We start from the raw sequence: 25,734 nt of genomic DNA, 5'->3' as shown, positions 1-25,734 counted from the left end.
TGATGGTTTTGGGTAAAAAAGAAGACTGGCTTTGGAATAGGAGGCTTTCTCGATTTCTGTCCTGAGCACCGACTCGATCATTTCCGCTATGAAAAACAGCGGGTTTCAACACAACGTCTATCATGTTCTACATGATTGTATGATTTTTGATGACCTGCCACGATTCAATTTACGCCTGATGTTTAGTTGATGCTCATTTCTTGTCACGTTTACTTATGGTTATGGTTATGTTTTACGTCGATGTGACCCATGTTATACCTTTGCATCTGTCTGTATGATTTTCTTCTGCATATCCCAACTGGTTTCTTCATCGTTTGTTTGTGTTGCGTTTTCCCATGCTCTGACAGTCAGCATTGAAGAAATGAGCCAGGATTGCTGGAGGAAAAGATATACCCCTTGTTTCTGTTTCGTGTTCGTGATTTTAGCAATTCATGCATGTCTTGCACCTTCTCTTCTGACTTTTTTTCTCTTCTGCTCCAATTTAATTCCCCCATTTGCATTGCTTCACCTAGCTAGATACCTTGTAGTCGGATGTTAGGTTGGCCCAGGCCAAGCGATCCATGTCCGGCGATACCCTCACCTCTACCTCTATCTCTACATCCCTACCGCTGTACTTTTTATCCTCATCTTCACTTTTTCTCTGTTCCCTATTCATACTACCTTCACATAATCTGTTGATGTATTTTCCGACTTTTGACCCCAGGTTGATACATACACATACCTAGATAGACTTGCACTCAACTGAAATCTTTGGTTTTGGTTTACTTTGACCCGAATGGTGGAGACATAGTCCTTATAAGTTATAAGTCTTTGCGATATAGTAAAAGTCGCGGCATGGCATAGCTGTCTTCTACATCAGAAAGGAGCGTAGCTAGAATATTAGAGTTAGTATGGTAGGTTATATATATATTAAGTTGTATTAAAAAAGAATTTTGAAACAAATTCCTAAGCTTCCAATGTACCCATCGAGCTTTACCACCTTCTCTGACCCACCTGATCTCCGAAATATATAATATAATAAGTATAATAATAGTTAGGAATGAGGCCAATGCCCGACACCCAGTGCACCAACTCAACCGCAACAAACCAAAGGGATCTATATATACCAAAATAACCCAACTCAGTAATAGCCTGCCTACCTCTTTCTCAAAAACAGCACAACAAACCCGAAGAGGCGATAGACCGCAATAATCCCAACGAGGATGCCAACCCACTTGCCAGTCCGGCCCGTCGCGTACCCGTACTTCTCAAGGACAGCCGTTCCGCGGATCTGACAGGGGTTGGCAGGATCAGCCGCGTACATGCACTTACAGTCAGCACCGCAGGAGTAGCTTCGGGAGGCGAATTCGTTGACCATCATTCCTTGGAAGACGTACGCCTGTTTTTTAAACTCTCGTATTAGTCTTCGTAACTAGGAGTTAAGAGGACGCGTGGGTGGGTGGGTACCTGGTAATCAATATAATGAAAGACATATTTCCAGAATGGGTTCAGGATTGTAGGCGAGACGAGAAACCCACCGACACTCATCCAGAGGCCGTTTGCAAATGCGACGAGAGCGAGTGCGATGACGAAATTGGGGAAGATGGATGTGACGAAGACGACGAGGGATTCGGCGGCGACTAGGTCGAGGAAGAGCCACATGACCCAGGTGAAGAAGGCGGAGGCGCTGGGGCGGAAGTTGGATAGCCAGTAGGAGACGATAGAGAAGAGGATGGATATTAGGACTGTTGTGGATGGGTTAGAATAGAGGTAGAGGTGTGATGGAAGGGTCGTACGTACAGAGAAATGGCAAGCCGATAATGAAGTTTGAGATTATGAATGGGAGCGCGCCGTATAGTCCGTTCGCTCGTTCTTTTGTGAATGTTGCGCGGTCCTCAAGAAATGCCGGGACGTAGGCGACGGCCATGAAGCTCATGAATGCTGATCCGAAGAACTGGCGTGAATATTAGCTAGTGTGTATTTGAGGGCAACGGCTCAAGACGTACAATCGCATTTATAAATGGCTGGATATAGTCCTGTTCCGTCTTTAAACGTAACCAAACAGTGCCCATCATAATTGCCAGACCTGCTCGAGTTAGTGTATCCTGTATTATAACCGGTTGTACTTTACGTACCCATATACATGACTATACGGATGCCGTAGGCTACAACATCGCGATAGCTTTTGATCAACGAGCGATAAAGGAGAGAAAGCGTTAAACTAAGCAAACCCGGGTGACTGGTCTCATCCGCTGTAATCTTCCTGCTGTTCTTTTCAGCGAGCTCCCCGCTTTGGTGAACTAGTCCACTACTCTGCGGAGACTGTGCCCATGCAGTCTGAATCTTCGTCACATCATCCCGCATCGAAGGCTTATCACTCGCAAAGTCAGAACTGACAATATCAAGGATGAACTCTGCAGGGTTGGTCTGAGGAGGGACGGGATATCCGATGCCACCGAAATACGGCGGGACGTCCTTGACAGGGCCATAATAGCAGGTTTTGCCGTCGGAAAGAAGCAATAACTTATCGAACAGTTGGAATGTCGCAGAAGACGGTTGGTGGATACTCACTATAATAATGAGCTTCGCAAATCAGCTTTGTTCTAGCCAACAACCCCGTCTTGAGCAGATCAGCCACCTACCTTATTAGCCCTAGCCAATTTCCTGACGTACGAGATGACCTCATAGCTTGCAGTTGAATCTAGCCCGCTGGTGGGCTCATCGAGAAACAGAATCTTCGGACAAGTAATAAGCTGACTGGCGACGCTAACCCGCCTCTTCTGCCCACCGCTGATGCCCTTCCTAATTGGAGTCCCAACTAGTGTAGATGCCTGATTCTGAATTCCGAAAGCCTCGAGAAGCGTCTTGATTCGTGCAACCCGCTCCGACTTCCTCACAAACCTGAAGAACTCAGCCTGTTAGAACTTTCCCAAGTACAAAATTGCCTATGGATGCACCAATCCATACATACCCTGGTAGCGATAGATCAGCCGCAAACTTCAACGTCTCCTGCACCGTTAACGATCCAATAAGCGCATCCTCCTGCTCAACATAGGATGTAACGCGTCCGAAAGTCGCATTATCAATCTCGCCGCCGTTGATATAGCAGTGGCCCGAAGACTTAGCGCCAGACGAGGCAGCGCGGCGTGCGAGGACATTGAGAAGTGTGGTCTTGCCGCAGCCCGAGGGACCCATAAGCGCAACTAATTCTCCTGTGCATTTGTTAGGTATACATACACCGTCGTCATGGCGCGTTTAATTGCCCCGCGTCTTGCATATGGGTGGATAGATGGATAAGTAGGTGTAAGGTACGGTACGCACCTTGCTGCACGCTCCCATTGATGTTCTCAATCAGGTTCCGAGGCCGTTTCGTCCGCCGGTCCTTAACCGTGACAGTGAGATCATTCCAGGAGAAATTCTGGACTGAGTGGTTCATGAGAAAGTTGTGGCCGTCATTCTGCTCTAGATCGCGGGTGTTCAGCCCGTCACTGGAGGAACTGTATGCCATTGTTTGATTGCGCGAGGCAGGGCAAAGTCAAAAAAAATTAATAGAATAAATTATAGTATGATAAGATACTTGTCCTTGGAATCGAAGGCACTCGCAAGTAAACGGACTCGAGAAGAGGACAAACTCCCGAGCCGCGTACTCAAGGACCAGGGCTGGTTCATTTTATCTGTCGTGTAACGGGGACTTGGGCGGGTCTCCGACTCGAGGGAGGACCAGCAAACGGCGACATTGGAGCTGGAGCCAGAATGGAACAAGGAATGGTCTAGCAGGGCGCGAGGGTCGGAGTTCAGAGGCGTCCAGCAAGGAGGGAGAGTGTTGGTGTTTGCCCACTCAGATAGTCCCCGAGCGAGTGCCTGAGGCAGCCAGCTCTGCTATATCTCTCGAGTCCCCGTCAGGACATTCCAAGGTCCTTTCTAGAACGCATTGCTCCCTTCGATCCATGATCCCCGATTTAGCACCCACTTTCTACGGGTCAAGTCCCCCGACTCGCGGGAGGATCCCAGTTTTAGATCCATGTTGGGCTGGATGTTGCATTTCCCTCATTCCGTGTCACCTCAGCCGTTTCAAAGACAGACATAGCTGAGTCTGACGGACTGGCTGACCAAAGCCACGATAATACTTGCTGGGCTTATTGCTGGCAGGCTGACACTGAGACCAGGGTTCCCTTGGGTCGTCCAGAATCCCCTTGTCGCATCAGCTGGGGATCAGATAGTCGGTGCCTAATTGGGTGGTGGTGCATCAGACTAACGCCACTGCGGACGCCGTGCTCGGGGTTCAACTACAGCCTTGGTCCACAGGTTCGCCGTTAACGATTCAGCGATGGCAATCGAGGGGAACATGTGGGTTCTCCGCGCGGATCAGATGAACTGTTTGCTGCCCGATCAACTAAATTCTCTCTCGAGCAAGATTCGAGAGGCTACGGGTCAATGATCACCTAGACTACTGTTCTGCCAAGTATCGGCCTTTGTGTTGAATTGGAGAAATTGTGTATTCCAGCTTTCGGGAATCTAAAAAAAAAGATGAATATTGTCGCTTTAAATTTTATGTCGTACTTCGTTTACATCCTAGATAGAAGTTAATATCGGCCGCGTATTTAGAAACAGGGCTTGACTTACCGGCTAACAGGCGTGAGACCGAGAAGTCGCATGCCGTTGTTCAGGACTTGCCGGGCGGACTCGTATAGAGCCAGACGGGCCTTCTTCACCTCAGGCTCGCTGCCCACAACTCGGAGGGTATCATAGCCGGAGCTGAGGATGTGAGTCATACGGAAAAGGTAGGTGACGATGGTGGTGGGTTCGAGAGTCTTGGTGGTTTGAGCGATGGTGTCGGGCCACTGTGACAGCAGACGAACAAGGTCGGTGGCGTGGGCTTCCGTCAGGAGTTCGAGGTTGGCTGAAGAGAGCTCATCCACGTTCATCTCCGCCTTGCGGACAACAGAGCAGAGACGGGCGTGGGCATATTGCAGATAAGGACCGGTGTCTCCTTCGAACGATGTCATGGCGTCGAGGTTGAAGTCGTAGCCGTTGATACTATGTTAACGTTAGAGGTTGAATTTCATAGTTGGGACAAGGTAACGTACCGCTTTCCAGACATATCCTGTACCATGACGGAGGTGATACCCAGAATATCAGCGGTCCGCTCAGGGTCCTCAATCTGCTCGTACTTGGCGGCATTCTTCTTCATGACTTCGTGCATCTTTTCGCCGACGTCCTTCAAGATATCATCCAAGAACTTCACAGTACCCTTACGGGTACTCATTCCGCGCACCATACCGAAGTTGATGTGTTGGCACCGGCTAGCCAGGTCCTTGTAGCCCATGAGCTCTGTGATCTTGAAAAGCTGAGCCAAGTGAAGATCTTGCTGGGAAGCAACAACATAGATCATCTTGTCGAAGTGGTACGCCTCGTCACGCTCGAGAATAGCACCAATATCACGGGTCAGGTATAGTGGCGTACCGTCCTTTCGGACAATGATAGCCTTTCCAAGCTTCTTGGCGCCGTGCTTGACAAAGTCAACGATAACGGCACCCTCGGACTTCTCAGAAACACCGCTCTTCTCTAGTGTGTCGTTCGCGGTAGACATACTCTCCTGTTTGATTTGGGACTCGCCAGAATAGGCATCGAAATCGATGTTCAGACGGGCATATGTTTCCTTGTACTTTTGGATACTGAGCTCACGGAATCGGCGCCACAGGGCCAGAGCATCGGCGTCGCCGTCCTCCATGCTCTTGAAGTAGCGACGGGCTTTCTCGTCCTCGCTGACATCGACAAGTTTCGCGAGCTCTTGCTCAAGTTCGGCGACATCCTCGCCCTTCTCCTTCTTTGTCTTGATCTGCTCCTTGAGCTCCTTAATCGGGCCATCCTGCTCCGACACAATGCCATTGACCTTGACGTAAACATCAAACAGATGGTTAATCGGATCTTTCAGCAGCTTCTCCTCATCACCGAACTTCTTGTATCCGTTCGCAAGCAGACCATACTGCTTACCCCAGTCACCGAGGTAGTTCATCTTGACAACGTCCCACCCGACAACGGTGTAAAGGTTGGCCAAGAAACCACCAATAATGGTACTCCGCAGGTGTCCGGCATGGAAGGGCTTCGCAATGTTAGGCGACGAAAACTCCACGATCATCTTCTTCCGGCCCTTTGCGGGGTCCTGGGGATCGCGCAGACCCAGGTTTCCATTCGATCCATACGCTGCCTTGTTGCTGAGAATCTTTCCGATGACGTTCTTCGAGAGCGGCGTAGTCTTGAAGAAGAATGTGAGGTGGACGCCATTGGCAATGGGGGGTTGGACAATATCGGACTCGGGGAATTTCGACGCGAGTTCTTCGGACAGTTCTTGCGGCTTCTTTCCTTTGATCTGCAACGAGGGGACCTAGGGAATCCAATCCAGGCGTTAGCCATATCGCGTGACGTGCATTAAATACTGTTTTGATGATCGCGTACCGGCAGGACAAGGTCACCCTTATCCAGAGTGTTCGTCCATTGTAGGCGGGTATAGATCTTCTCGGCGTCAATGTCCGCCGCAGCGCCCAAGTTCTCAGCAATGTGCTGTCTGTAAAGGTCTACGGGGTTCAGAGACGGAAAGCAGTTAGGGAACTTGGATGTCTCCGAGGTAGTCTGGAGAGAGAGCGACTCGACCGCCGCAGGGAGAGAAGTAGCAGACGCCATGGCTGGGGCTACGCTTCTCGTGAATCCTCGAGCGGAGGGTAGACGAGAGGGATTAAAATGGCGAAAGGAGTAAGGGCAATTTCGCAGTGAGGCAGAGTTATTCCGTGGAGGACAGGATAGGATGCGCCTGCAGAGGGTGGTGGAAAATCGATGAGCCCCGCTAACCAGACTGTGACCCATAGAGGGGGATTCTTTGAGCTCCTATCAACTGCAAGAGGGGAACTTTTTTTTCTCTTCCAATGACTCAAACCGGCAGTTCTGCTGCCCTGTGTCGGGCGGACGCCGGGCGGTGAGCAGTGAGCAGCCCGTGACTTTAAAGCCCTAACCCTCATTCCTTCCAGAACGGGCGACTGGAACTTAACCTTTCTCTGACGTCAACGCTCCAGGCCTGTTTTGCGACCAGCTCCGGCCTATACGGAATATGCAGTCCTCAATTTCCAACATGGTACCCTCAACGCTCACAATAAAAAATGGCTGACCGGCGCCAAAAGGCCATATCACGCTCTATCCTACGCGCTTTAACCCGTCGGGGAACCGCGCGCATCTCACTGATCCAGCGCATCATCGCCTTCTTCCATATCTACTATCTGACCCTCATCCGCTACGAAAAGGAGCTTTTCCAGAGGCTGCGCACGGAAATATGGAGTCTCAGCGAAGAAGAGTATATCTCTTGCTTCAAAAATGATGGAAAGTCTTCCCTGGTCTCCATGGGTGATTTAGGCTTCTCCGGCTCGGTCCGTACATTCTTGCCCCAGTTGATCGCATTCGGTTACGATGATAAGATCAAGTCTAACTGTACAACAAAGACCTTCTTCCGAACCTCCAACTCAGCCTTCCTCGTAAAGAGCGTCCCGAGACATTTCGAGCACTCGTTCTTTCGCAAAGACCTCCTCGAGCCTTACTACCAATACATGCGCAACCACCCTGAATCCCTCCTCGTCTGGATAACAGACTACATATATGCGCCCTACACCTCGATCGGAAGCATCCTGCGCACATCACCAGCGCACCACATCATCATGGACAACATGCTCTACGGGAAAGAAGAACAGCCAGGCAGCGAGAAATGGGAAACCTACGACCTCAAACCAATCGACTACTTCTACCCAGAGCGCGATCTAGTCCCCGACCCGCTAGTGAGCGAAGACACACTGGAGCGACTAGCTGATAAATTCGAGGACAAGGTGCGGCTTAGCCGAAAGAACTACGAGGCCGTGAAGCGGACGCTGGAGACGGACACTGCGTTCCTTGCGTCCGCGAATATCGTGGACTATTCCTTATTCCTGGTGCGGTTTCCGGCGTCGCTCAAGCCTGAGAGTTTGGGGCGCAAGACGCAGTGGCGTGTTGGTGTGACTTCGAGTGATGGGCTTTGGAAGTATCGGGCTGTTGTGTTGGATTTCTTTTGGGCTAAGCATAAGCTGCATGCGCAGGCGATGACGGGCGCGGTGGAGGCGTTTAATGTTATAGGGCGGCAGGGTCCCATGAGTATCACGACTACGGCTGATGAGTATCGGGAGAAGTTCCTGACTATGGTTAATGAGATGATGGAAGTACATGTGCAGCCATCGGAGCAATGATACGGGTGGATTTGTTATCAAATTTCCGTCGTGAAAGTGTCTATATCAACATTTGTAATAGTTATATTATTGAACCAACTTAATCTGACAATTTCCTGGAATGAACATAACACCATCGTTATATTTTGTAAACTCGGATCGAATCGTCTGATGAGCGCATTGCGAATGTAGCAGTAGTGTATCTAGTCGCTCCAACGCCTTGTGAATATCGCGTCCCAAAATTAGCTCAATCCGACCTATGCAGGCTTTTGCATATATTGTCGTTTCGCCTAGAAGCAGAAGACCTGGTCATCGAGCTTGCTGACGGGGCGGGCCTTGGTGTAGCCGAGAGACTCGGTAGCCTTCTTCATGGCGCTGACCATGGGAGGAGGACCGCAGAGGAGGATCTTGATATCCGAAGCGGGAGCAGGGAGACGTTCCTACAAGTGTTATTGGTTAACCACTGCAACCGTCTAGTTGACAAAACGGATAAAACTCACTTTGATCATGTCAGGGGTAACGAAGCCGACACCACCAGTCCATCCCTCGGGAGGGTTGTTGAGAACGTAGTAGACGCGGAAACCATCGTCCTCGGCAATGAGCTTCTCGAGCTCCTCCTTGAGCAGGACGTCGTCGGGGTTGACATTGGCGAAGATCAGGTCCACCTGGGTGGTGTCGTTTCCACCGTTGCGGGGACGGTTGCGGATAATGGCCTTGATGATCTGGAGCATAGGGGTGATACCGGTACCTCCAGCGATCATACCGATGTGGCGGCACATGTTGGGGGTGTAGACCATGGCACCCTTGGGGCCGCGCACCTTCATGGTCTGGCCGACCTCCAGGGTGGTCAGGTACTTGGAGATGTTACCCTGGGGATAAGCCTTGACGAGGAGGTCAAAGTAGCCGGCTTCATTGTCGGAGGAGATGGGGGTGTAGGAGCGCACAACCTCCTTGGGCTGGCCGTCAATGGTGGCGGCGAGAGAGATGTGCTGGCCGATGGGAAGACCCAGAATGTCGGTGGAACGGGGCAGGGCGAAGCGGTACACGGACACGTTGTGGGAGATCTCGTTCTTTTCCTTCAGGAGGTAGTCTTGGAACTCGGTAGGGTTCAGGACCTTTCTCGCTTCTGCAGAGCATGTCAGCCCATATGCGCATGTGACATTCCGCGATTGCTGGACTTACTGGGAGCACCGCCGCCAGACGCCAGCAGCTTGAAGCCAGTGAAAATGGCCGCTGCAGCGACTGCATAGGGCGTCCACTCATTCTTGACGAAGAATGTCCCAACCACGAGAAGAGCGGAGGGAATGAAAACCGTAGTGACGTTCTCCGCAGAAAAGGCACTATGAGCATCCGACATCGGTCAGCTGTCAATTGTAGACTGCAGAGCAGAAAGAGTGGGAATACCTCATGTTGACGACTTGTGAATCCTCCGGTAGCCCCAGTACGCAAGAAGAGAAAGGAAAACAAATAGCGAAAATGAAGAGAAAACGAAGGAGAAGTGGATGGAGCGGGCGGAATGGCAGAAATCCAAGCTTAAGGAGCTGTCGGCCCAGTCGGTCTGCAGTCGGCGGGATTCAACTTGGTGGGCGGGTATTGTGACGGTAATTACGCCTCCACTCAACACTCTTCGATCTGGAGATAAGTGGCTACTACTACTAGTACTAAGTAGTAGTAAGTCCTTGTCCTCAAGCTTATAGATATGGCTTGGTCTAGAATAATGGAGTTCTCGAAATAAAAAAAATAATATAGTAGAGATCGAGTTGGATGCGGTATTGACTCCAGCAATGCTGACTGCAGGACAGAACCCCCGTGCCTTTTGTGACTCCTTTGACAGCCCCCGCTGAGGGGAGAGAATCACCGCATTTGCAACTCCCCCGTTGTCTTAATCAACGGTGAATTCCGCACTGCGTCCTCAACTAGACTGCGGCTTGCCTATCCTGACCAAAAATTCCGGGTCCAAACTTCATCGCATCCACTATGACAGTCGAGGAAGAGCCGCCGGCTTTCCACCTCACAGACGTAGACCGCGCGGTCCTCGCCCAAACAGACGAGGAATTCATCTACCACGACTGGAAAGACCTGCAGGATATCATCGGTATGAAATTATGAATACCTCATCTTTCTCTCCTCCTCCGCTTGTTCCCCCTCTCTCATCCCCTCCCCCTCAACCCCAACTCCAACCCCGATATTCTAATCTGTTCTCCGACTCATCCAACGAGCCCAAACTAACCCCCGCACAGCACGAGGCGATCTCGGCATCTTGAAGCGGAAACCCTCCGATCTGATCCGATATCTCCAATGGTCCAAAGAGACTAAGGCCGAGTATGGCACGATAACCAACTACATCTGCCAGCGACGCCTAGGCTGGCAGTTACCGACGGATGGAACCGCACCGGATTTTAAAAACCCGATCCCCTTTGCCGACCCCGCAGACTACAAGATTCTCCGCAACGACTGGCCGTACGGGCTGGCGAAGGGCATCGAGCATATCGTCGTCTGGTCGCGGAGCCCCATCCCTGTGAAGGATGAAAATGGGGTGATTACGAGCGAGAGCCATGAGCTGATTGAGGACTTTGTGCAGCGAACTTTTGTGGACAGGCTTGCGAAGCACGGGTTTCAGGATCCGAAGTCGCATGTCTTGTGGTTTAAGAATCACACCGCCCTGCAGAGTGTGAGGGGGCTGGAGCATGTTCATGTGCTGTTGAGAGATGTTCCTGATCGGTATTTGCATGAGTGGACAGGCGAATAAGTAGGATAGAGTATAGAGTAGACTAAATTACTACAGTAGCTAGACTTGGGCTCGATCATTTCGGAGTATAGAGGAGATTTGGAATGCCTCAAACGTGCGAGTATTGGGAATCCTGAACCTGAGTAAAGTACACAGATAAATAAAGCACGGGAAAAAAAAATAAAAAGATGAATAAATAGATATCAAGCTCCGAGCAGCCTTCCCATAGAACGAAACTAATCATTACCAGTCATCCCAGTCACCAGTCACCAGCCAACCGACATCTATGGCTTCTGTTCATCAACGAACTTAAGCGCTTCCTCTCTCGACACGACGTCAATAGTACTGGCCTTCTGTCGGAAACTCACACCGTAGCACTTTTCGGCCACATGCAACATCTCTGGACGGAAGGTTGTGCAGATAAATTGTCCATTCGTGGAGTCAGAGATGGCCTTGAGCATCGTTGCAACAGCAGTCCGGTATTGGGCATCCAGATTGGCGTCGATCTCGTCGAAAAGATAGAATGGCGCAGGGTCACAGGCTTGGATAGCAAAGACCAAGGCAAGAGCGCAGAGACCTATTTCTTGTTAAAAAAACCGAGTAAAATAATATATGACGGGGGAGACTCACTCTTCTGTCCTCCACTAAGTTGCTGGATACGTTGCTGGTCGTCATGCTTGCTGTTGAAGCTGACGCTGATGCCAACACCAACATAGTTCTCTACACTTTGCTTCGCATCTTCATCATCGGACTCGAGTTCGTCATCTTGTCGCTGGGCACGGTCTGTTTTGCGCTGGATAATCAAACGCCCGCGGCCTGCAGGAACGAGCTTCTCGAAAATGTTGGCAAATTCACGAGACACCTGCTTAAAGGTTCTCTCTATGGCCTCATCCTTCCGCTGGTCCAGCACTTGGATCAAATCATCAATAGATTTTTGAGACGCTTGAAGCTCTTCTCGTCGACTTGTCAGTGTCTCTCGCTGCTTCGTGAAGTTGTTGTACTGCTCAAAAGCTTTCTTGTTGACATGCGAGTATTTTTTCAACGCTTCGTTGGCTTTATGTAGCTTCTTAACCACCGTGTTGGAATCTGTGTTCTTGTACTTGGTGAAAGCTTCATCTGGAAGGACACCAAGATCACGAATGTTGGCTGCACACTCAGCCGCCTGTTTCGTCAGGGCAGCCTTCTTTTGCATACTCTTCTCCATGCGACGTTGATGCTTCTCAATCGACTTGGCAAGCTCCTCGAGGTCTCGTCGGGAGTCGGCATTGCGTTGGCTAAGTTCCGCCACGCGTATGTTCGCTTGCTCGATGGACTCGTCTACCTGAGCAAGCCTTTCACCAAGCTTATCTAAGGCCTTTGTGAGGCGCTTCTGCTCACGCTGAGTTTCTTTGATGTTCCCTGTGCCATCCTCATCAGCCAGGTCTGCGTCCTGGCCAACAAGCTGGTCAAGGCGAGGGTTCAAGTTCTCCCGCAGCTCGGACTCCAGGACAGACTTCCGTCCCTCTAGCTCACTGCGTTGACTGGAGAGTTCCTGATACTGTCGGCGATATTCTTGAACCTCAGAGTTCAAGGATTCCAGCCGTGTTTCTTCTTCATCGCTGAGTGCCTTCTGGAACGCCGAGGAGAGTTCACCCTCAAACGCATCAACCTGGTCTTTCAGGGAGGCAAGATTGGTCTCAATGTTGCGAAGAGCTCGTCGCTTGGCATCCAAGTTGTCGTTCTGCTTCTGAAGGAGATCACGCTTGCTCCTCAGCTCTTGCCGCAGCGGCCCACTGCTGTTCTGTACCTGGTGCCTTTGTTGTTCCAGTTTTTGCAGCTCACCCACGGCTCTAGTTATGAGTTGATCTAAATGTTCAAGCTCTTTGCGAATTTCAGTTCCGCGGTTCTTCTTTGTCTCGTACTCGTCCCTCCATTTTCCGAGGTTCTTCACAGCATCCAGGCGAGACGATCGCGTATCATGGAAACCACCAGTAAGAGCACCCCGCTTATCAGAACGATCTCCCTCGGGGGTGATTGCGTTGACACCATGGCTTCGGGCATACTGTGCTGCAACTTGAAGATTGGGGCAAATGATTGTTTTGCCAAAGACATGTTGGAAAGCCTTGTCGTATGCACGATCATACTGCAACTTCTCGATCATCGGAATTGTGTCGCTAGCCTTGGGCATATTAAGTGGTTTGCTTCTTAGCCGGTTGAGAGGCATAAATGTGACTCGGCCCCCCTTTTCTTGTTGGAGAATTTCGAGAACTTTAGTAGCAGTATCATCTGTATCAACGACATAGTGGAACAAGCTCTGGCCGGCCGTAACTTCAACAGCAGTGCGGTATCGGTCATTCACGTCGAAGAGCTCGGCAAGCGTCCCATAGACACCTTCTAGGTTGTGCTGCCGCTTGATCCTGCGCACAGCAGCAATACCGCGGCTTGTGTTATGGTCCATCATATGAGAAAGATTGCGGTCCGCGCGATCAACCTCATTTGATGCATTTGATAGAATTGAGTCTAGCTTCGCCTCTTCTCGCCACAGCTCCCTATAACTAGTCAGCAATTTGGAAGTGGATACAATATTTCGGTGACATACTTTCGCTGATCCATCAACCGGTCTCTTTCGTCTTTGGCAGTTTGAACCTGCTGCTCTACGGACTGAATGGTGTCGCCCCTACCATCGATCTGCTGGCGTAGGCGTTCCTGTTCAGGTTCAAGGAGCGCAATTTCACCCTCGAGCTCTTGGATGTCCTCCTGTGTCTGCGACAATACTGACTGCACGCTAGATATAGAAGTGTAGTTGTTCTTAATCTCTGCCTGAAGCCACTTGTCTCTCTCAGACTTGTTCTTGAAGCGTGAATTTCTGCCTTGCTTCGCATATAGTCTTTGGCGGATCGTTTCAGCCTCAGTAAGTTTGGCCTTGGCATCATCCTCCTGGTCCTTTGCTGCGTTGAAACGGGGCGTCAGTTCCTGTAGCTCTGACTGGCGTTCCTGGATGGCGGCTTGGACAGTCTTTAAATCTTCATCGTGGCGCGACTTCAGCGCTTGGGCAGCCGCCTGGTTATCCGAGAGTGACTTGGCTTGTAACTCTACCTGAGCGAGCGCCTTGGAAGCCTCACGTCGCTCATCTTCCAGCTGTGTTTTGTCGACTTTCAAGAACTCGATCTGCTGTTTGCACTCGGCAATCTCTGCGTCAACCTGTGCCATTTCCTTCTCCCCTTGGATGAAACGGTCACGGTTGACGTCCGTATCCTCAACACCAGTTTGTCGCAGCTCTTCGAGGTTGTCGAGGAAACTCGAGATTTCTTGCTGTTCGCGGGAGTAGATTGTGTATTCCAAGCACCTCCGCTCCTTATCCTTATCTTGGAAGTTCCTCAGTTCGTCCTTCTCCTCCTCGAGTTCTGCGAGTCGTTCGTTGATGAACTCCAACAGCTCGTCGATTTTCTCCCGCTTGCTGTTGGTCTCGTGCATAATCTTCAAAGACTCCGCACGACGCGCCTCGTAAACTTGAGTACCGGCGACTTCTTTCAACAGGTTCAACCGTTCGGAATCCTTCATGTTGGTCAGAGCTGTAACTCGACCTTGTGGTACGATATAATAGGGGTTCGATCGTGAAAAGCCGGCCGACTCGAGAAGGTTCATCACGTCAGATTTCGTCGCATTCTTCCGGTCGAGGGTGTATTCATCTTTCTTCAGACCAATTGTTCGGCGAAGAACGACTTCTGGCCTTCCGGTCGGGAATCGATCATCGGAATTATCAAAAATGATCTCAACGTACGCCGACATGACAGCGGAACCCGAACCTTCCTACTCGCTGTAAGCATTCATCCCGCAACTGCCAAAACAGTTTACATACGTGTAACAGAGCCTGTCGCTCTTCTCTGCCTAGGTGAGTGTAGGCATCGCTGAGGACAAACCGAATGGCCGCGAAGAAGTTACTCTTCCCTGATCCATTGCGGCCGACGATGACATTGTGCTTGGGCGAGAAGGGCTCAATGACCGTTTGGTCCTTGTAGCTGGATAGTTACGAAGGCGCATTAGTTCCAGCTCATCAACTGGTATATGCCGCGCATGGGACGACTCACCTCTTGAAGCCCTGAATAATAATCTGCTTGACATACATCTTGACCGACACACGCGAAAACTCAAGAAGCTGCGGCGTCTACAGCATCACGCGGGCGAAACCGCCAGAAGCAAAATCCAGTTCCCTGACCGTATATTGCAGAGTGATTGTTGCTAAAAAGCGCTAGGAGCCAGTATTCGGACCAAGTGTTGGTGGCCTCGATGCGCCGATGCCGATAGCCTCAACAGGACGCGCACCAACGCGTTTCTCTTCCGCCAGCGGGGTTTCTGCCGGGCGGTCAGCAGAGATCGATCCACACGCATTTTGTCCAATCAGGGAAATTCAGATCAGATAAAGGCACTTTTTTTCTACCCAAATTTCTGCGGAACACACTTGATACCTTTCTACAAGTTTCGGTTCAGGAGGTTATCACACTCGTTCGCCATCATGGCTTCAGATCCAGCTACCGACACTGTTACCCCTGCCGACGGCTTATCACCTTCGCACACCTACGTCCCTAACAAAGGGTATGCGAACCCTGATGGCACAGTCCCCGCTATGGCGGGGCAAGACCTGACGCCGAACGACGAAGATAACAACGAGGACGATGACTATTACGATGATATTTTCGAGGAGGAGCTAGACGAAGCCGATTTCAATTCATCAAACCCAGCGGATCTCACAAAAGCCTACAATCGCCAACGAAAAGTAAACGAGCTCGCCGCCGACCCGAACGTTCCCAAGTGGACATACCCGAAGACGAACACGCAGAAGCCTACCGTCAATACGCATGCATATGTCGATGATGAAATCAAATCGTTGACTCGTCATGCTGGAAAGATCAAGCTCGATGATATGCAGTCTGGGTTGGCGGTGCGTGGGGAGCGTGGCGCCGACAAGGCGGACAGAGCTACCTCGGAGCAGGTATTAGATCCTCGGACTCGCATGATCCTTCTGCAAATGATCAACCGCAATGTCGTTTCCGAAATTCACGGATGTCTCTCAACCGGTAAAGAGGCCAACGTATATCACTCGATGCTACAACCAGAGGATTTCGATGCCGCTCCGATACACCGTGCGATCAAAGTATACAAGACAAGCATTTTGGTTTTCAAGGACAGAGACAAGTACGTCACAGGGGAGTTCCGATTCCGCCAGGGTTACAACAAGAGCAACAACCGAGCGATGGTTAAAATGTGGGCTGAAAAGGAAATGCGCAACCTGCGAAGAATATACGCCGCTGGCATCCCTTGTCCTGAGCCGATCAATCTGCGGCTCCACGTTCTGGTTATGGGCTTCGTCGGAAACTCCAAGGGTATAGCCGCGCCGCGGTTGAAGGATGTTGAGTTCAGCATTCCTGACCCCGAAACCAGGTGGCGTGAGCTCTACATTGACATGCTAGGCTATATGCGAGTAATGTATCAGACTTGCCACCTAGTACACGCAGATCTTAGCGAGTACAACACCCTCTACCACAACAATAAACTATATGTCATCGATGTCAGTCAGAGTGTGGAGCACGACCACCCTCGGAGTTTTGAATTCCTGCGCATGGACATCAAGAATGTTGGCGATTTCTTCCGTCGGAAAGGCGTTGATACCCTTGCCGAGCGAATTGTCTTCGAGTTTATCATTGCTCCTACTGGCCCAGCTACGGTATCGGAAGAGCTGAACGAGGCTGTGGAGAAGCTTTTTACTATTGAAACTGAGGCAGGTGATGAAGTTGATACTGCCGTCTTCCGTCAACAGTATATCCCTCAGACCTTGGAGCAAGTATATGATTTCGAGCGTGACGCGGAGAAGGTTCAAGCTGGTGAAGGTGGCGATCTCGTATACCGAGACCTTCTTGCCCGCAAGAAACAACCCGCAGGCGCAGAGGATGAAGACGACTCGGGTTCCGAAGTCAGCGGAGGTGTCTCAGTTGGTGGCTCTGACTCCGAAGACGACGAAGACAAGGATCCCTTCGAAAAGAAGGCTCCCCGGGGAAAGCGATTCGAGGATAAAGACTCCAAGAAGGAGCACAAGAACAAGGTCAAGGAAGAAAAACGCGAAAAGAGGGCTAACAAGATGCCGAAGAATATTAAAAAGCGCCTGGTTTCGTCCTCCTCCAGAAAGCACAAGTGAACAATCCGACATTGGCTTATTGAATCCGCAAATTCAACATATTTGCATCAACTTATTTGCATCAACTTATTTGCATCAACTTATTTGCATCAACTTATTTCCCAAGCGAGTGACATGATTTCCTGGAGTGTCATTTCGCACTTCCAAACATCTGAACCGCAACAACTACGGTAAGTAGTCAGTCCGGTTCGTCCATTCGGCACATGCCATCCGCACGAGGGCAACGGTTCCCTCAGACGTCTTCCGTCAAGGCCGCCTCAGAATGTTAGATTCTCGCGAGTCTCGGCTCTAGAACTACAGATACCCACGTCGGTCAAATAGAGTACATTACCGTCCATCTATCTTTACATATACCAGCAATGATGTATATTACGTAGAGTAGTTGCTACCTAGCTATTTCGCCCAAACAGCTCCATCAAACCCATCCATTAACGCCGTATAATCTTCTCCCTCATTAACCCACCCCTTGATTCCGCCCTCTAATTTCCAACTCTTCACCTCACCATCCGCACCCTGGTCGGCAAGATAGTCCGCAAACCACCCAGCGGCGCGAGTGCCGCGACCACCACAGGACCCTTCAATTGCACCATGGTCAGCTTCTACCAGTAACAGTCGACTAAATACCCAACACGGTAAGAAAAGAGAGAAAAGAGGGAAACATACCACAATAGAAAACCACGTCCTTCACCCCCGCCGCGCGAACAAGGCTATACAGTGTCGACAAGGTCGGATAAAGGCTCTGCGCGGGCAGATTCAGCGAGCCCCTTATCGTGCCTCCATCCTGATCTGTCCTGCGGAGGTCGACGAGCAGGAAATCAGACCCGGGGGTTTTCGTACCTTGTTGGAGCCATTGGCGGAGGGTTGGGCGGGGAAGCGCCGCGGGGTCTGAGGTGCGGGGGTTTGGGAAGGAGGCGTGCCAGGGAGCGGGTTCTGTCATGTTGGAAGGGTGCGAGGATGTTTCAATAGTGATATGGGATGTTGGATGGTTGTTTTTTTGAATATATTAATATATAGATGGTGGAGGATTCCGAGGTTGAGATGTCACTGTGGGGTTGTCATTGGTTCGAGAGGGGCAGTCTCCAGGGACAAAACATATTAACGCAGCTACGCAGTAAGTAGTTATCGATTACCGAGGCCGCTATTAAACACTGCCTAGTCTGTCTTCGATCCTGCATGAATACTTAGATCAATCCCCCTCCTGCCTAAACTAGTCAACACTATATTCTGACAACTTTCAGCCTCAAGACAACACGTTTCATCAACTGTTCTTTTCTACGCTGCCTAGACTAAATATCTCTCATATCTGGGCTTTCTAGGCATCTCTCTAGAATTGACAAACATCACTGTTATATATATCTTGCAATCCCACCACATCCTCCAACCACATCCTAAATATATATCACGACCACATCTACCAACAACACCAAAATGGCTACACCCATTCAAAACATCCCAAAACTGCACCTCCTCTGCATGGAGTCCAAATTCATAACAGCCTTCAAAAATGCCATACAAACCCACTGGCCCGCATACCAGCCAGACAAGCCCAGCGAATTCCCCTCTATAGAAATCCACAATAGCCGCCTAGCCGCCGTCCCCGCCAGCACAAAATTCGACCTCGTCGTCTCCCCCGCAAACTCCTACGGTCGACTAGACGGCGCATTCGACGACGCTATATCGGTAGCCTTCTGCACACCGCACCACCACTACGATACCCTCACGCATGCGGTCCAGGACGTGCTCTACGAGAAGTATAGAGGGTTTCTGCCCCCAGGCACGTGCGAGCTTGTGCACTTTCCCGAGGAGCTGGTTGGTCAGAACCCATGGGGGTGTAAATGGGTAGCGATCTGTCCGACGATGAGGACACCCGAGAATGTTGTTTGGGATCGGGAGGTTGTGTACCAGTGTGTTTGGAGCTTGCTTTGTGCGATTGAGGGGTGGAATCGGAGGACTGGGGCGGATAATGATGCTACGGGTCGGATTGAGAATATACTTATCACGCCGATGGCGACGGGGTGTGGTGCTGTGAGTCCGGATAGGTGGGCGGCGCAGATGGTGCTGGCGATGAAGCATTTTGTGGACGCGCTTGAGAAGCCGGAGAGATGGTCGAGATTGGGCTGGGGAGAGATTTATGATGATACGTATGATGTTGAGAAGACTTGGAAACAAACTCAATCTTAGAGAAGTAGATTTGATCGAGTCCGTTGGAAATTGCAGATGTGTTTACTTGGGTGCATGAAGATCCATTGTTACTATAAGTACTATATTTTAGACCTATCAGAGCTCTCTTTGATCTCCATTCCAGCAGACAGCACTCGAGCGTTTACATCAGCGGCCATGGCCGGAGTATACGTCTGGCGAGCCTTGCATGAAGGCTGGATCAGCACAGGCAAAACCTGATAATAATAAGTTCATCACGTAGGTCATCCGTATTAAGTAACGAAGGCGTAGCCTTGTATACAGCGGGTCAATCAAACAAAAGAAAATGGTCAAGAGTTAAACTTCTTGGCGCTCGAGCATATTTCTGCTCTTGCTGTTTAGGCGAGCCAGCGCCTGCTCAACAAGGGTCTTGGGCAAATCAGGAAGCACTTCACCAGAGCTCGAGCTTTGCGGGTTGTTTTCCGGTTTCCCGGGCTCATCCTCTCTGACCTCTACTTGTGATTCTGGGCCCTGGTCAAGGCCCTGGTCAGGATTCTCCTCAAGCACGCCTTTCAGCGGGCCACCAGAAATGCGGTGAAACTCGACGCGCATTGGCTCACGGCTTAATCCTGGCCAAATATCAGACGGGAGGAAGTCGCCCTGTTCGACTCGGAATGTCTCACGGGCGTTGACGTCTTCCCCGTATAAAACGTCTAGTTTGTGACGTGTATCGCGGAGGATCTTTTCGACCCGGTGGCGCACGTGTCGACGGCGTGCGACTTCAATGATGAGACCATCATAGGCATCAAGGAAGCCGTCGTACAAGGAGCTGAGGTCAGAGAGGTCTGCTAGACCGCCTTTGATGCGGTCGTGTTCGTCATTCCATACGCCGGTGAAACTGTGAGCCTGCGCAATATATCCGGGTAAGCGAGCAGATGCAAGGGATGATAGGTGGTTGTAAACTTCTTTAGTAGCTTGGTAGACGGCGAGAAACGTATCTCGTTGGGCGAGGAGGTGCTCCATGGCGGATTCCATCTCTCCGATCCGGTCTTGGATCTCCATCACGACATCTTCCGCCTCAGCGGCGTCATCGATGATTACTTTTACCATTTCTCGATATTCCGTATCACTAAGGGGGTCGAGTGGGGCGTTCACGTTTGCGGTTATGTTCTCCGTTTCATGATCTGGATCGCCGCGGCTGCTGATTACCCCGGCAGGGATGTCTCCTGTTATTGATTGAGCAGCAGCTCCTCCGCCTTCCGTGTGTTTAACGGCCGTGACGCAGAGGTCGAAATGTTGGACTAATGATTCTAGCAGATTCGCCATCTCTTGCGCGTGCGTCTCGAGCGAGTGCACCATCGACGGCATTGACGAAAGAGACGGGAAACTGGAGCTAGATCCCGACTGCGAGCCTGATGAGGAAACGGAGGAGCGGGAGGATGCCAGCTTTGTCGTGGCCCGATAATTCCCTAACGCTTTTTTGATTGACTGTAGCTCGTCATCGAAAGCATGATTGGAAGAGTCTAATTCCACCTGCGCGGCATTGGTACGATCGATCGAGCTTTTCAGTGTGCCGTGGAGCTCCTCAACACCACGCTCGTCCACGAAATCATGTAGGCTCTTAGGCTCTTCCCCCTCAGGACGAAAGGACGCATGCACGATTGTTTCTCGAAGCAGCCCAAGCGTCTTTTTCAGGCGCACGTCAGCTGCATCGAGACTTTTCAGAGCCCCAGCGAATTCCGAGCGCCCCCTCAGGGATATTTCCTCTACCTCGGCTCGCACATTGTAGAGCAGTCGCAGCTGATTGTTCAGACCGCTGCGTAAAAAGCCTGTGCGCGCGGAAACCACGACGCTTTCCTCCAGCGTGGAGCGAGCTGTTGTAACAATCTCATTTGCCCGCCAGACATGGTTAATCGATGACAAGGACCTTTTTGCTGCGACCAGATGTGAAATCAGTGTTTCCAGTGTAGGCGGGCCTGTCTCATGGCCCTGTATGGGCTCAGCAGGTGGAAGTGCACCGCTGGATCCGGACCCGGAATCCAACGCTGACATGTCGTAGGCCAGTCTCACCAAGGACGTAGTCTCATACGTTGTGACGCAAGCAAGTAGCAAGCGGCCACCTTTTTATCGCGCACCCAATGAATATCTGGACGGGAGAGCAGCAGGGATACAAGACGGTGATTGATTGATTGAGTGAAGCTCTCGACTGTCGAGGACGTGACCCGCTGTCACGGGACCGACTGTGCTCAGAGGTCCGCCCGTGATGTGGCTTACCCAGTCGTGTTTATAGGCGATCTAGAGCATCCAAGCCTACGAAGATGCTCTGAAACATCCTTGCCCGCATAGCCCCTACGAAGCGATGTACGATTCCTAAGCTTTAAAATCTGTACGGAGTAGATCCTCTCCCGTCCGCGCTGTGCTGTTGAAAACTTGAAATGCAACCAAGCGCGCGCAAATTTAGTCCTGATCAACCCATCCAGGGCGAATCAGACCGTTCGAACACTGCAGGGGAAGCTGCTTATCAACTCCCCGTCAGCGCCGAAACAGCACAGATCAATTGGCGTCGACTTGCGGTGAGACGGAGGCAGGGGGTTTGCAATTGTGCATGGGTTTCGGGCCTTCGGCTTCCATGCTCGACCGGTCGGCGAATGCGCAATTGGGAGGCGTTCCGGCAAATCCGGGATATCTTATGCAATCCCCAACCGTTATCTCGAAAGAGAGCTGTAGAATTAGCGTGATCCCAGAAGAAAGGGTGCACTGGGGACCGCCTGGGGTTAGTCACTGAAGCTGTGAACGGTGGGCGGTGGAGACTTCTCTGATTGCGTGCCAGAGGCAAAGCTGGAACTTGAAGTCGCGGGGGATCTGAGGCTTGCGAAATTCTCGGGCGAATGAGTTGGGCCAGGTCCAGAATGCCAGCCTAGTGCCATCTCGCAGGCGAATGGTGTCACTTCTGGCGAAGAAATTCCCCTATCTTCGTCAAGCCGGGGCCTTATGGCGCCATCAGTGCACGTGACCGCCTAGCGGCCCGGAGCACAAGTGGAGCCCTTGTCAGAGCACGAGAGGCCGATCCTTACTTGCGTGATTGATGAGCCATCGTCGTCTTCTCTCTTACCGCTTCTTATTAAACGGACAGGTTGCGTTCTCGCCTCTTCGCTCTTTATAGATCACATCTCGCCCAGTCCCTCCCTTCAACTGGTGTCTTGCCAGGCGCTCAGTTTCGCTTTCACTCGATTCCTCGCACCCCCTCGAGCGGACAGACCCCTTGGGAAACCTCCACTCAACGAATTCGCCACCAACGCCAACAAGGTTCCCCTCCGATTTAAACCTCGGCGGATAAGAATTGCGACCCCCGAGCAGTCGCCTCTCGTTTTTTGAACAACTACTCGACAGGATAGTGAGCCTGGGACATGGTTGTTTGAGACCTAGGCCGATAGCATAATCGAAAATGTCAACTACTGGAGACAACGAGGTTTCGCACGTTTTGACGGACAGACATCGGTCGAACGACGCCAGCGCTGGATCACAAGAGTCCCAGACGTCTTTCAAGTCTCTGTTTGGCGGCACCTCACCGGAGGTGGAAGAGAAGGACACGGAATTCGATACCCATCAGCATTCATCACACGGGTTCAGCAACGTAACGAAGGCGCCCTCGAAGCTAGCAACTCAGAATGTCGCGCCGTTTCTTGCCAAACATATTCCTGAACAATATGGCCCGCTAGGCGCTCGGTCGATTCTACCGGATCAACTGAACAGCACAAACTCGAAATTCTGCTATCGTCATCGCCCGGACCTGAAATGCAGGCGTCAAGCAGATGAGCCGTCCATGGATAAACTGCAGCGAGTAAGTTGCTCTGTTTCTTCCATCAATCACCTTGTATTTTGCTAACTTATAATGGAAGGAGTTGGAGTCGCTCCCTCAAAGTGACCAACAGAGCATCTCGCACGTTTGGTCCCTGTTCTCCGCAGCACCTGCCAAGCATCGGAAACTCTTACTGCAGGGCATTATGGCCCAATGCTGCTTCCCCCAGCTCTCATACATTTCCGCCACCGTTCGCGACCTAATTCGCATCGACTTCGTAACTGCGCTACCCCCGGAGATCTCCTTCAAGATTCTTTGCTATCTGGACACAACATCCCTCTGCAAGGCTGCCCAGGTTTCGCGCGGATGGCGAGCGCTAGCTGACGATGATGTGGTCTGGCATAGGATGTGCGAACAACACATCCATCGCAAATGCAAGAAGTGCGGCTGGGGTTTGCCACTATTGGATCGGAAGCGGCTGCGCGAGTCGAAGCGCGAAATCGAATTGCGTGCTACAAACTGGGACATGGGTAGTAGCACAGACTCAGAATCCTCGCAGGAGACCCAGACTGATCAGCCTGCAGAGTCTTCGAGCTCAGGCAAACGAAAGCTTGAGGAAGACGAGGCTGCTGTTGTCAAACGTCATTGTTCGTCACTAGGCGCTGAATCCGAAAAAGATGACGACTTCTTCAAGACTCGCTACCGACCGTGGAAAGAGGTGTACAAGGATCGCTTCAAGGTTGGCACGAACTGGAAGTATGGTCGATGCTCGATCAAGTCGTTCAAGGGTCACACCAACGGTGTTATGTGCTTGCAGTTTGAAGACAATATCCTTGCTACTGGCTCCTACGATACGACGATCAAGATCTGGGACACCGAGACCGGGGAAGAACTGCGCACCCTCAGTGGACACGCGTCCGGAATTCGTTGCCTGCAGTTTGACGACACCAAATTGATAAGTGGCAGCATGGACCGTACTATTAAAGTATGGAACTGGCGCACTGGCGAGTGCATTTCTACGTATACCGGTCACCGCGGCGGAGTAATTGGGCTGCATTTCGATGCCTCAATTCTTGCTTCCGCATCTGTTGACAAGTCTATTAAGATCTGGAATTTCGAAGACAAGTCTACTTTCCTTCTGCGAGGGCATACAGACTGGGTCAACTCGGTTAGAGTTGATACTCCCTCCCGAACTGTCTTTTCCGCTTCTGATGACTGTACGGTGCGGCTTTGGGACCTGGATACCAAGACTTGCATCCGGACTTTCCAGGGACATGTGGGCCAAGTGCAGCAAGTTGTTCCTCTGCCTCGCGAATTTGAGTTTGAAGACCACGACGCCGAGTGCGATAACGACGACCACCTCAGCACAGCTTCTGGCGACACAGGTCCGCTTTCGATTCAAGCCTCGATGGGCTTAGAACCCAATGCAGCCTACAGCCAATCCTCGGTCTTTGGGCCTTCATTCGACAACGGTCGTTCTGCGCCGCCACGATACATGGTTACGAGCGCACTTGACTCCACCATTCGCCTCTGGGAGACTACGACCGGCAGGTGCCTGCGTACTTTCTTCGGTCATTTGGAGGGCGTCTGGGCACTGGGAGCTGATACCCTCCGCATTGTGTCTGGCGCTGAAGACCGTATGATCAAGATCTGGGACCCCAGAACAGGCAAATGCGAGCGCACATTCACTGGCCACTCTGGACCGGTGACTTGCATCGGCCTGGGTGACAGTCGTTTCGCGACTGGCAGCGAAGATTGCGAAGTCCGGATGTATAGCTTCTCCAGCTGAGACTGTACTCTGCTTTTATTTATTTTCCGCAACATGTTCAACATGTTCAACCTACTTTAATGACTTGTATTTATTATGGATGACGGATACCCTTATGCCGGCGTTACTTGATTACCTTTCCGCTGGTTTGTTTCTCGTTGGTCCATGTTCCGTTCTCATGCAGCGATTTATTTTTACTGGGCGTTGGAAAAATGTAAGGAAATGGAGGCTTCAATGATTTCAACCATTTTCAGGGCATGGCACACTGGTATTTAACAGCCCAGATAGTTATTTTGAAAAAGCTGCTCTACTACTTGAATCAATATTTTAATGTTTTTACATTCATCTTCCATGCACCGCCATGTTTCATGGGGTGTTGCGTGCCGAGCCGCAATCCAGTGTTAGCCCTAACTCAATTCCAAGCTGCAAGCACAGAGAACCAGCCAGAGAACCAGCCAGAATATCGTCGGGACATTCAGAGATAGATTTTGACTCGGAACAGTCGTAATATAGGAGGGCTACTCCTATTACCAGAAGTCGAGGTGCTACCGCGTTTTTTTCAAGTTCTGGGATTTACTTTTGCTGATGTGTGAGGCACGTCTTGTATTGCTATAATATTCTGGCTTAGTTACCTGCTAGATTCCTAATAATAATGAACGATATTTCTCGTCTCTCTTCTATATCCAGCAGTAAATAGATGGAATTTCCGTATACTTAGCCCGAGTTTGGTCTCCCCTACCGGACTAAACATCCTAACTTTCAAACCCTATTCAGAGAAACTTCAACAGGGAACTTATCACTGGTCAGGAACGTTGCTCCGTCAGGGTCTCACTTTGTGTTCCTTGGATCAAACCCATATGTGCCACCATTGAGTTCGCGTTGAATATACTACACCAGCGAGTATACATGTAGGTC

At 50.9% G+C, this 25,734-nt stretch overlaps 11 protein-coding genes across 11 annotated transcripts; 5 read left to right on the top strand and 6 right to left on the bottom strand.

Annotated features, from left to right (window-relative positions):
* Positions 1-1,135: 1,135 nt before the first annotated feature.
* On the bottom strand, positions 1,136-3,487 carry APUU_51339S (putative ABC transporter; the record flags this gene model as incomplete). Its single annotated transcript, XM_041706436.1, has 8 exons — positions 1,136-1,378; positions 1,447-1,724; positions 1,780-1,933; positions 1,986-2,065; positions 2,115-2,562; positions 2,622-2,880; positions 2,951-3,191; positions 3,301-3,487. 8 exons carry the CDS (start codon positions 3,485-3,487, stop codon positions 1,136-1,138), a joined length of 1,890 nt encoding a protein of 629 aa, XP_041558822.1.
* Positions 3,488-4,544: 1,057 nt separating this feature from the next.
* On the bottom strand, positions 4,545-6,840 carry APUU_51338S (arginine--tRNA ligase; the record flags this gene model as incomplete). Its single annotated transcript, XM_041706435.1, has 4 exons — positions 4,545-4,551; positions 4,603-5,016; positions 5,067-6,364; positions 6,436-6,840. The coding sequence occupies 4 exons, from the start codon at positions 6,838-6,840 to the stop codon at positions 4,545-4,547; spliced, it is 2,124 nt and encodes a 707-aa protein (XP_041558821.1).
* A 290-nt stretch (positions 6,841-7,130) lies between these two features.
* Positions 7,131-8,237, top strand: APUU_51337A (phosphatidylinositol phosphate kinase family protein; the record flags this gene model as incomplete). The annotated part of the gene is made up of 2 exons (XM_041706434.1): positions 7,131-7,394; positions 7,467-8,237. The coding sequence occupies 2 exons, from the start codon at positions 7,131-7,133 to the stop codon at positions 8,235-8,237; spliced, it is 1,035 nt and encodes a 344-aa protein (XP_041558820.1).
* Positions 8,238-8,506: 269 nt separating this feature from the next.
* On the bottom strand, positions 8,507-9,625 carry CBR1 (cytochrome b5 reductase family protein; the record flags this gene model as incomplete). Its single annotated transcript, XM_041706433.1, has 4 exons — positions 8,507-8,656; positions 8,717-9,342; positions 9,399-9,556; positions 9,621-9,625. The coding sequence occupies 4 exons, from the start codon at positions 9,623-9,625 to the stop codon at positions 8,507-8,509; spliced, it is 939 nt and encodes a 312-aa protein (XP_041558819.1).
* Positions 9,626-10,193: 568 nt separating this feature from the next.
* On the top strand, positions 10,194-10,965 carry APUU_51335A (GIG1 family protein; the record flags this gene model as incomplete). Its single annotated transcript, XM_041706432.1, has 2 exons — positions 10,194-10,311; positions 10,457-10,965. 2 exons carry the CDS (start codon positions 10,194-10,196, stop codon positions 10,963-10,965), a joined length of 627 nt encoding a protein of 208 aa, XP_041558818.1.
* Positions 10,966-11,228: 263 nt separating this feature from the next.
* SMC3 (chromosome segregation protein SMC) lies at positions 11,229-15,049 on the bottom strand (the record flags this gene model as incomplete). Its single annotated transcript, XM_041706431.1, has 5 exons — positions 11,229-11,521; positions 11,575-13,472; positions 13,523-14,733; positions 14,783-14,942; positions 15,012-15,049. 5 exons carry the CDS (start codon positions 15,047-15,049, stop codon positions 11,229-11,231), a joined length of 3,600 nt encoding a protein of 1,199 aa, XP_041558817.1.
* A 387-nt stretch (positions 15,050-15,436) lies between these two features.
* On the top strand, positions 15,437-17,113 carry RIO1 (serine/threonine-protein kinase RIO1; the record flags this gene model as incomplete). The annotated part of the gene is made up of 1 exon (XM_041706430.1): positions 15,437-17,113. The coding sequence occupies one exon, from the start codon at positions 15,437-15,439 to the stop codon at positions 17,111-17,113; it is 1,677 nt and encodes a 558-aa protein (XP_041558816.1).
* Positions 17,114-17,506: 393 nt separating this feature from the next.
* APUU_51332S (putative arsenate reductase (Arc2)) lies at positions 17,507-18,050 on the bottom strand (the record flags this gene model as incomplete). The annotated part of the gene is made up of 2 exons (XM_041706428.1): positions 17,507-17,688; positions 17,777-18,050. 2 exons carry the CDS (start codon positions 18,048-18,050, stop codon positions 17,507-17,509), a joined length of 456 nt encoding a protein of 151 aa, XP_041558815.1.
* A 491-nt stretch (positions 18,051-18,541) lies between these two features.
* Positions 18,542-19,294, top strand: APUU_51331A (uncharacterized protein; the record flags this gene model as incomplete). The annotated part of the gene is made up of 1 exon (XM_041706427.1): positions 18,542-19,294. The coding sequence occupies one exon, from the start codon at positions 18,542-18,544 to the stop codon at positions 19,292-19,294; it is 753 nt and encodes a 250-aa protein (XP_041558814.1).
* Positions 19,295-19,609: 315 nt separating this feature from the next.
* Positions 19,610-21,304, bottom strand: ATG17 (autophagy-related protein 17; the record flags this gene model as incomplete). The annotated part of the gene is made up of 1 exon (XM_041706426.1): positions 19,610-21,304. The coding sequence occupies one exon, from the start codon at positions 21,302-21,304 to the stop codon at positions 19,610-19,612; it is 1,695 nt and encodes a 564-aa protein (XP_041558813.1).
* A 1,393-nt stretch (positions 21,305-22,697) lies between these two features.
* Positions 22,698-24,840, top strand: APUU_51329A (F-box/WD repeat-containing protein; the record flags this gene model as incomplete). Its single annotated transcript, XM_041706425.1, has 2 exons — positions 22,698-23,093; positions 23,152-24,840. The coding sequence occupies 2 exons, from the start codon at positions 22,698-22,700 to the stop codon at positions 24,838-24,840; spliced, it is 2,085 nt and encodes a 694-aa protein (XP_041558812.1).
* Between the last annotated feature and the right edge of the window lie 894 nt (positions 24,841-25,734).

Source organism: Aspergillus puulaauensis, chromosome 5, assembly GCF_016861865.1.
Source record: "Aspergillus puulaauensis MK2 DNA, chromosome 5, nearly complete sequence".
NCBI classification, from domain to species: domain Eukaryota; kingdom Fungi; phylum Ascomycota; class Eurotiomycetes; order Eurotiales; family Aspergillaceae; genus Aspergillus; species Aspergillus puulaauensis.
The sequence above is the reverse complement of the archived record's forward strand: the minus strand, read 5'-3'. Positions and strand labels throughout refer to the sequence as shown.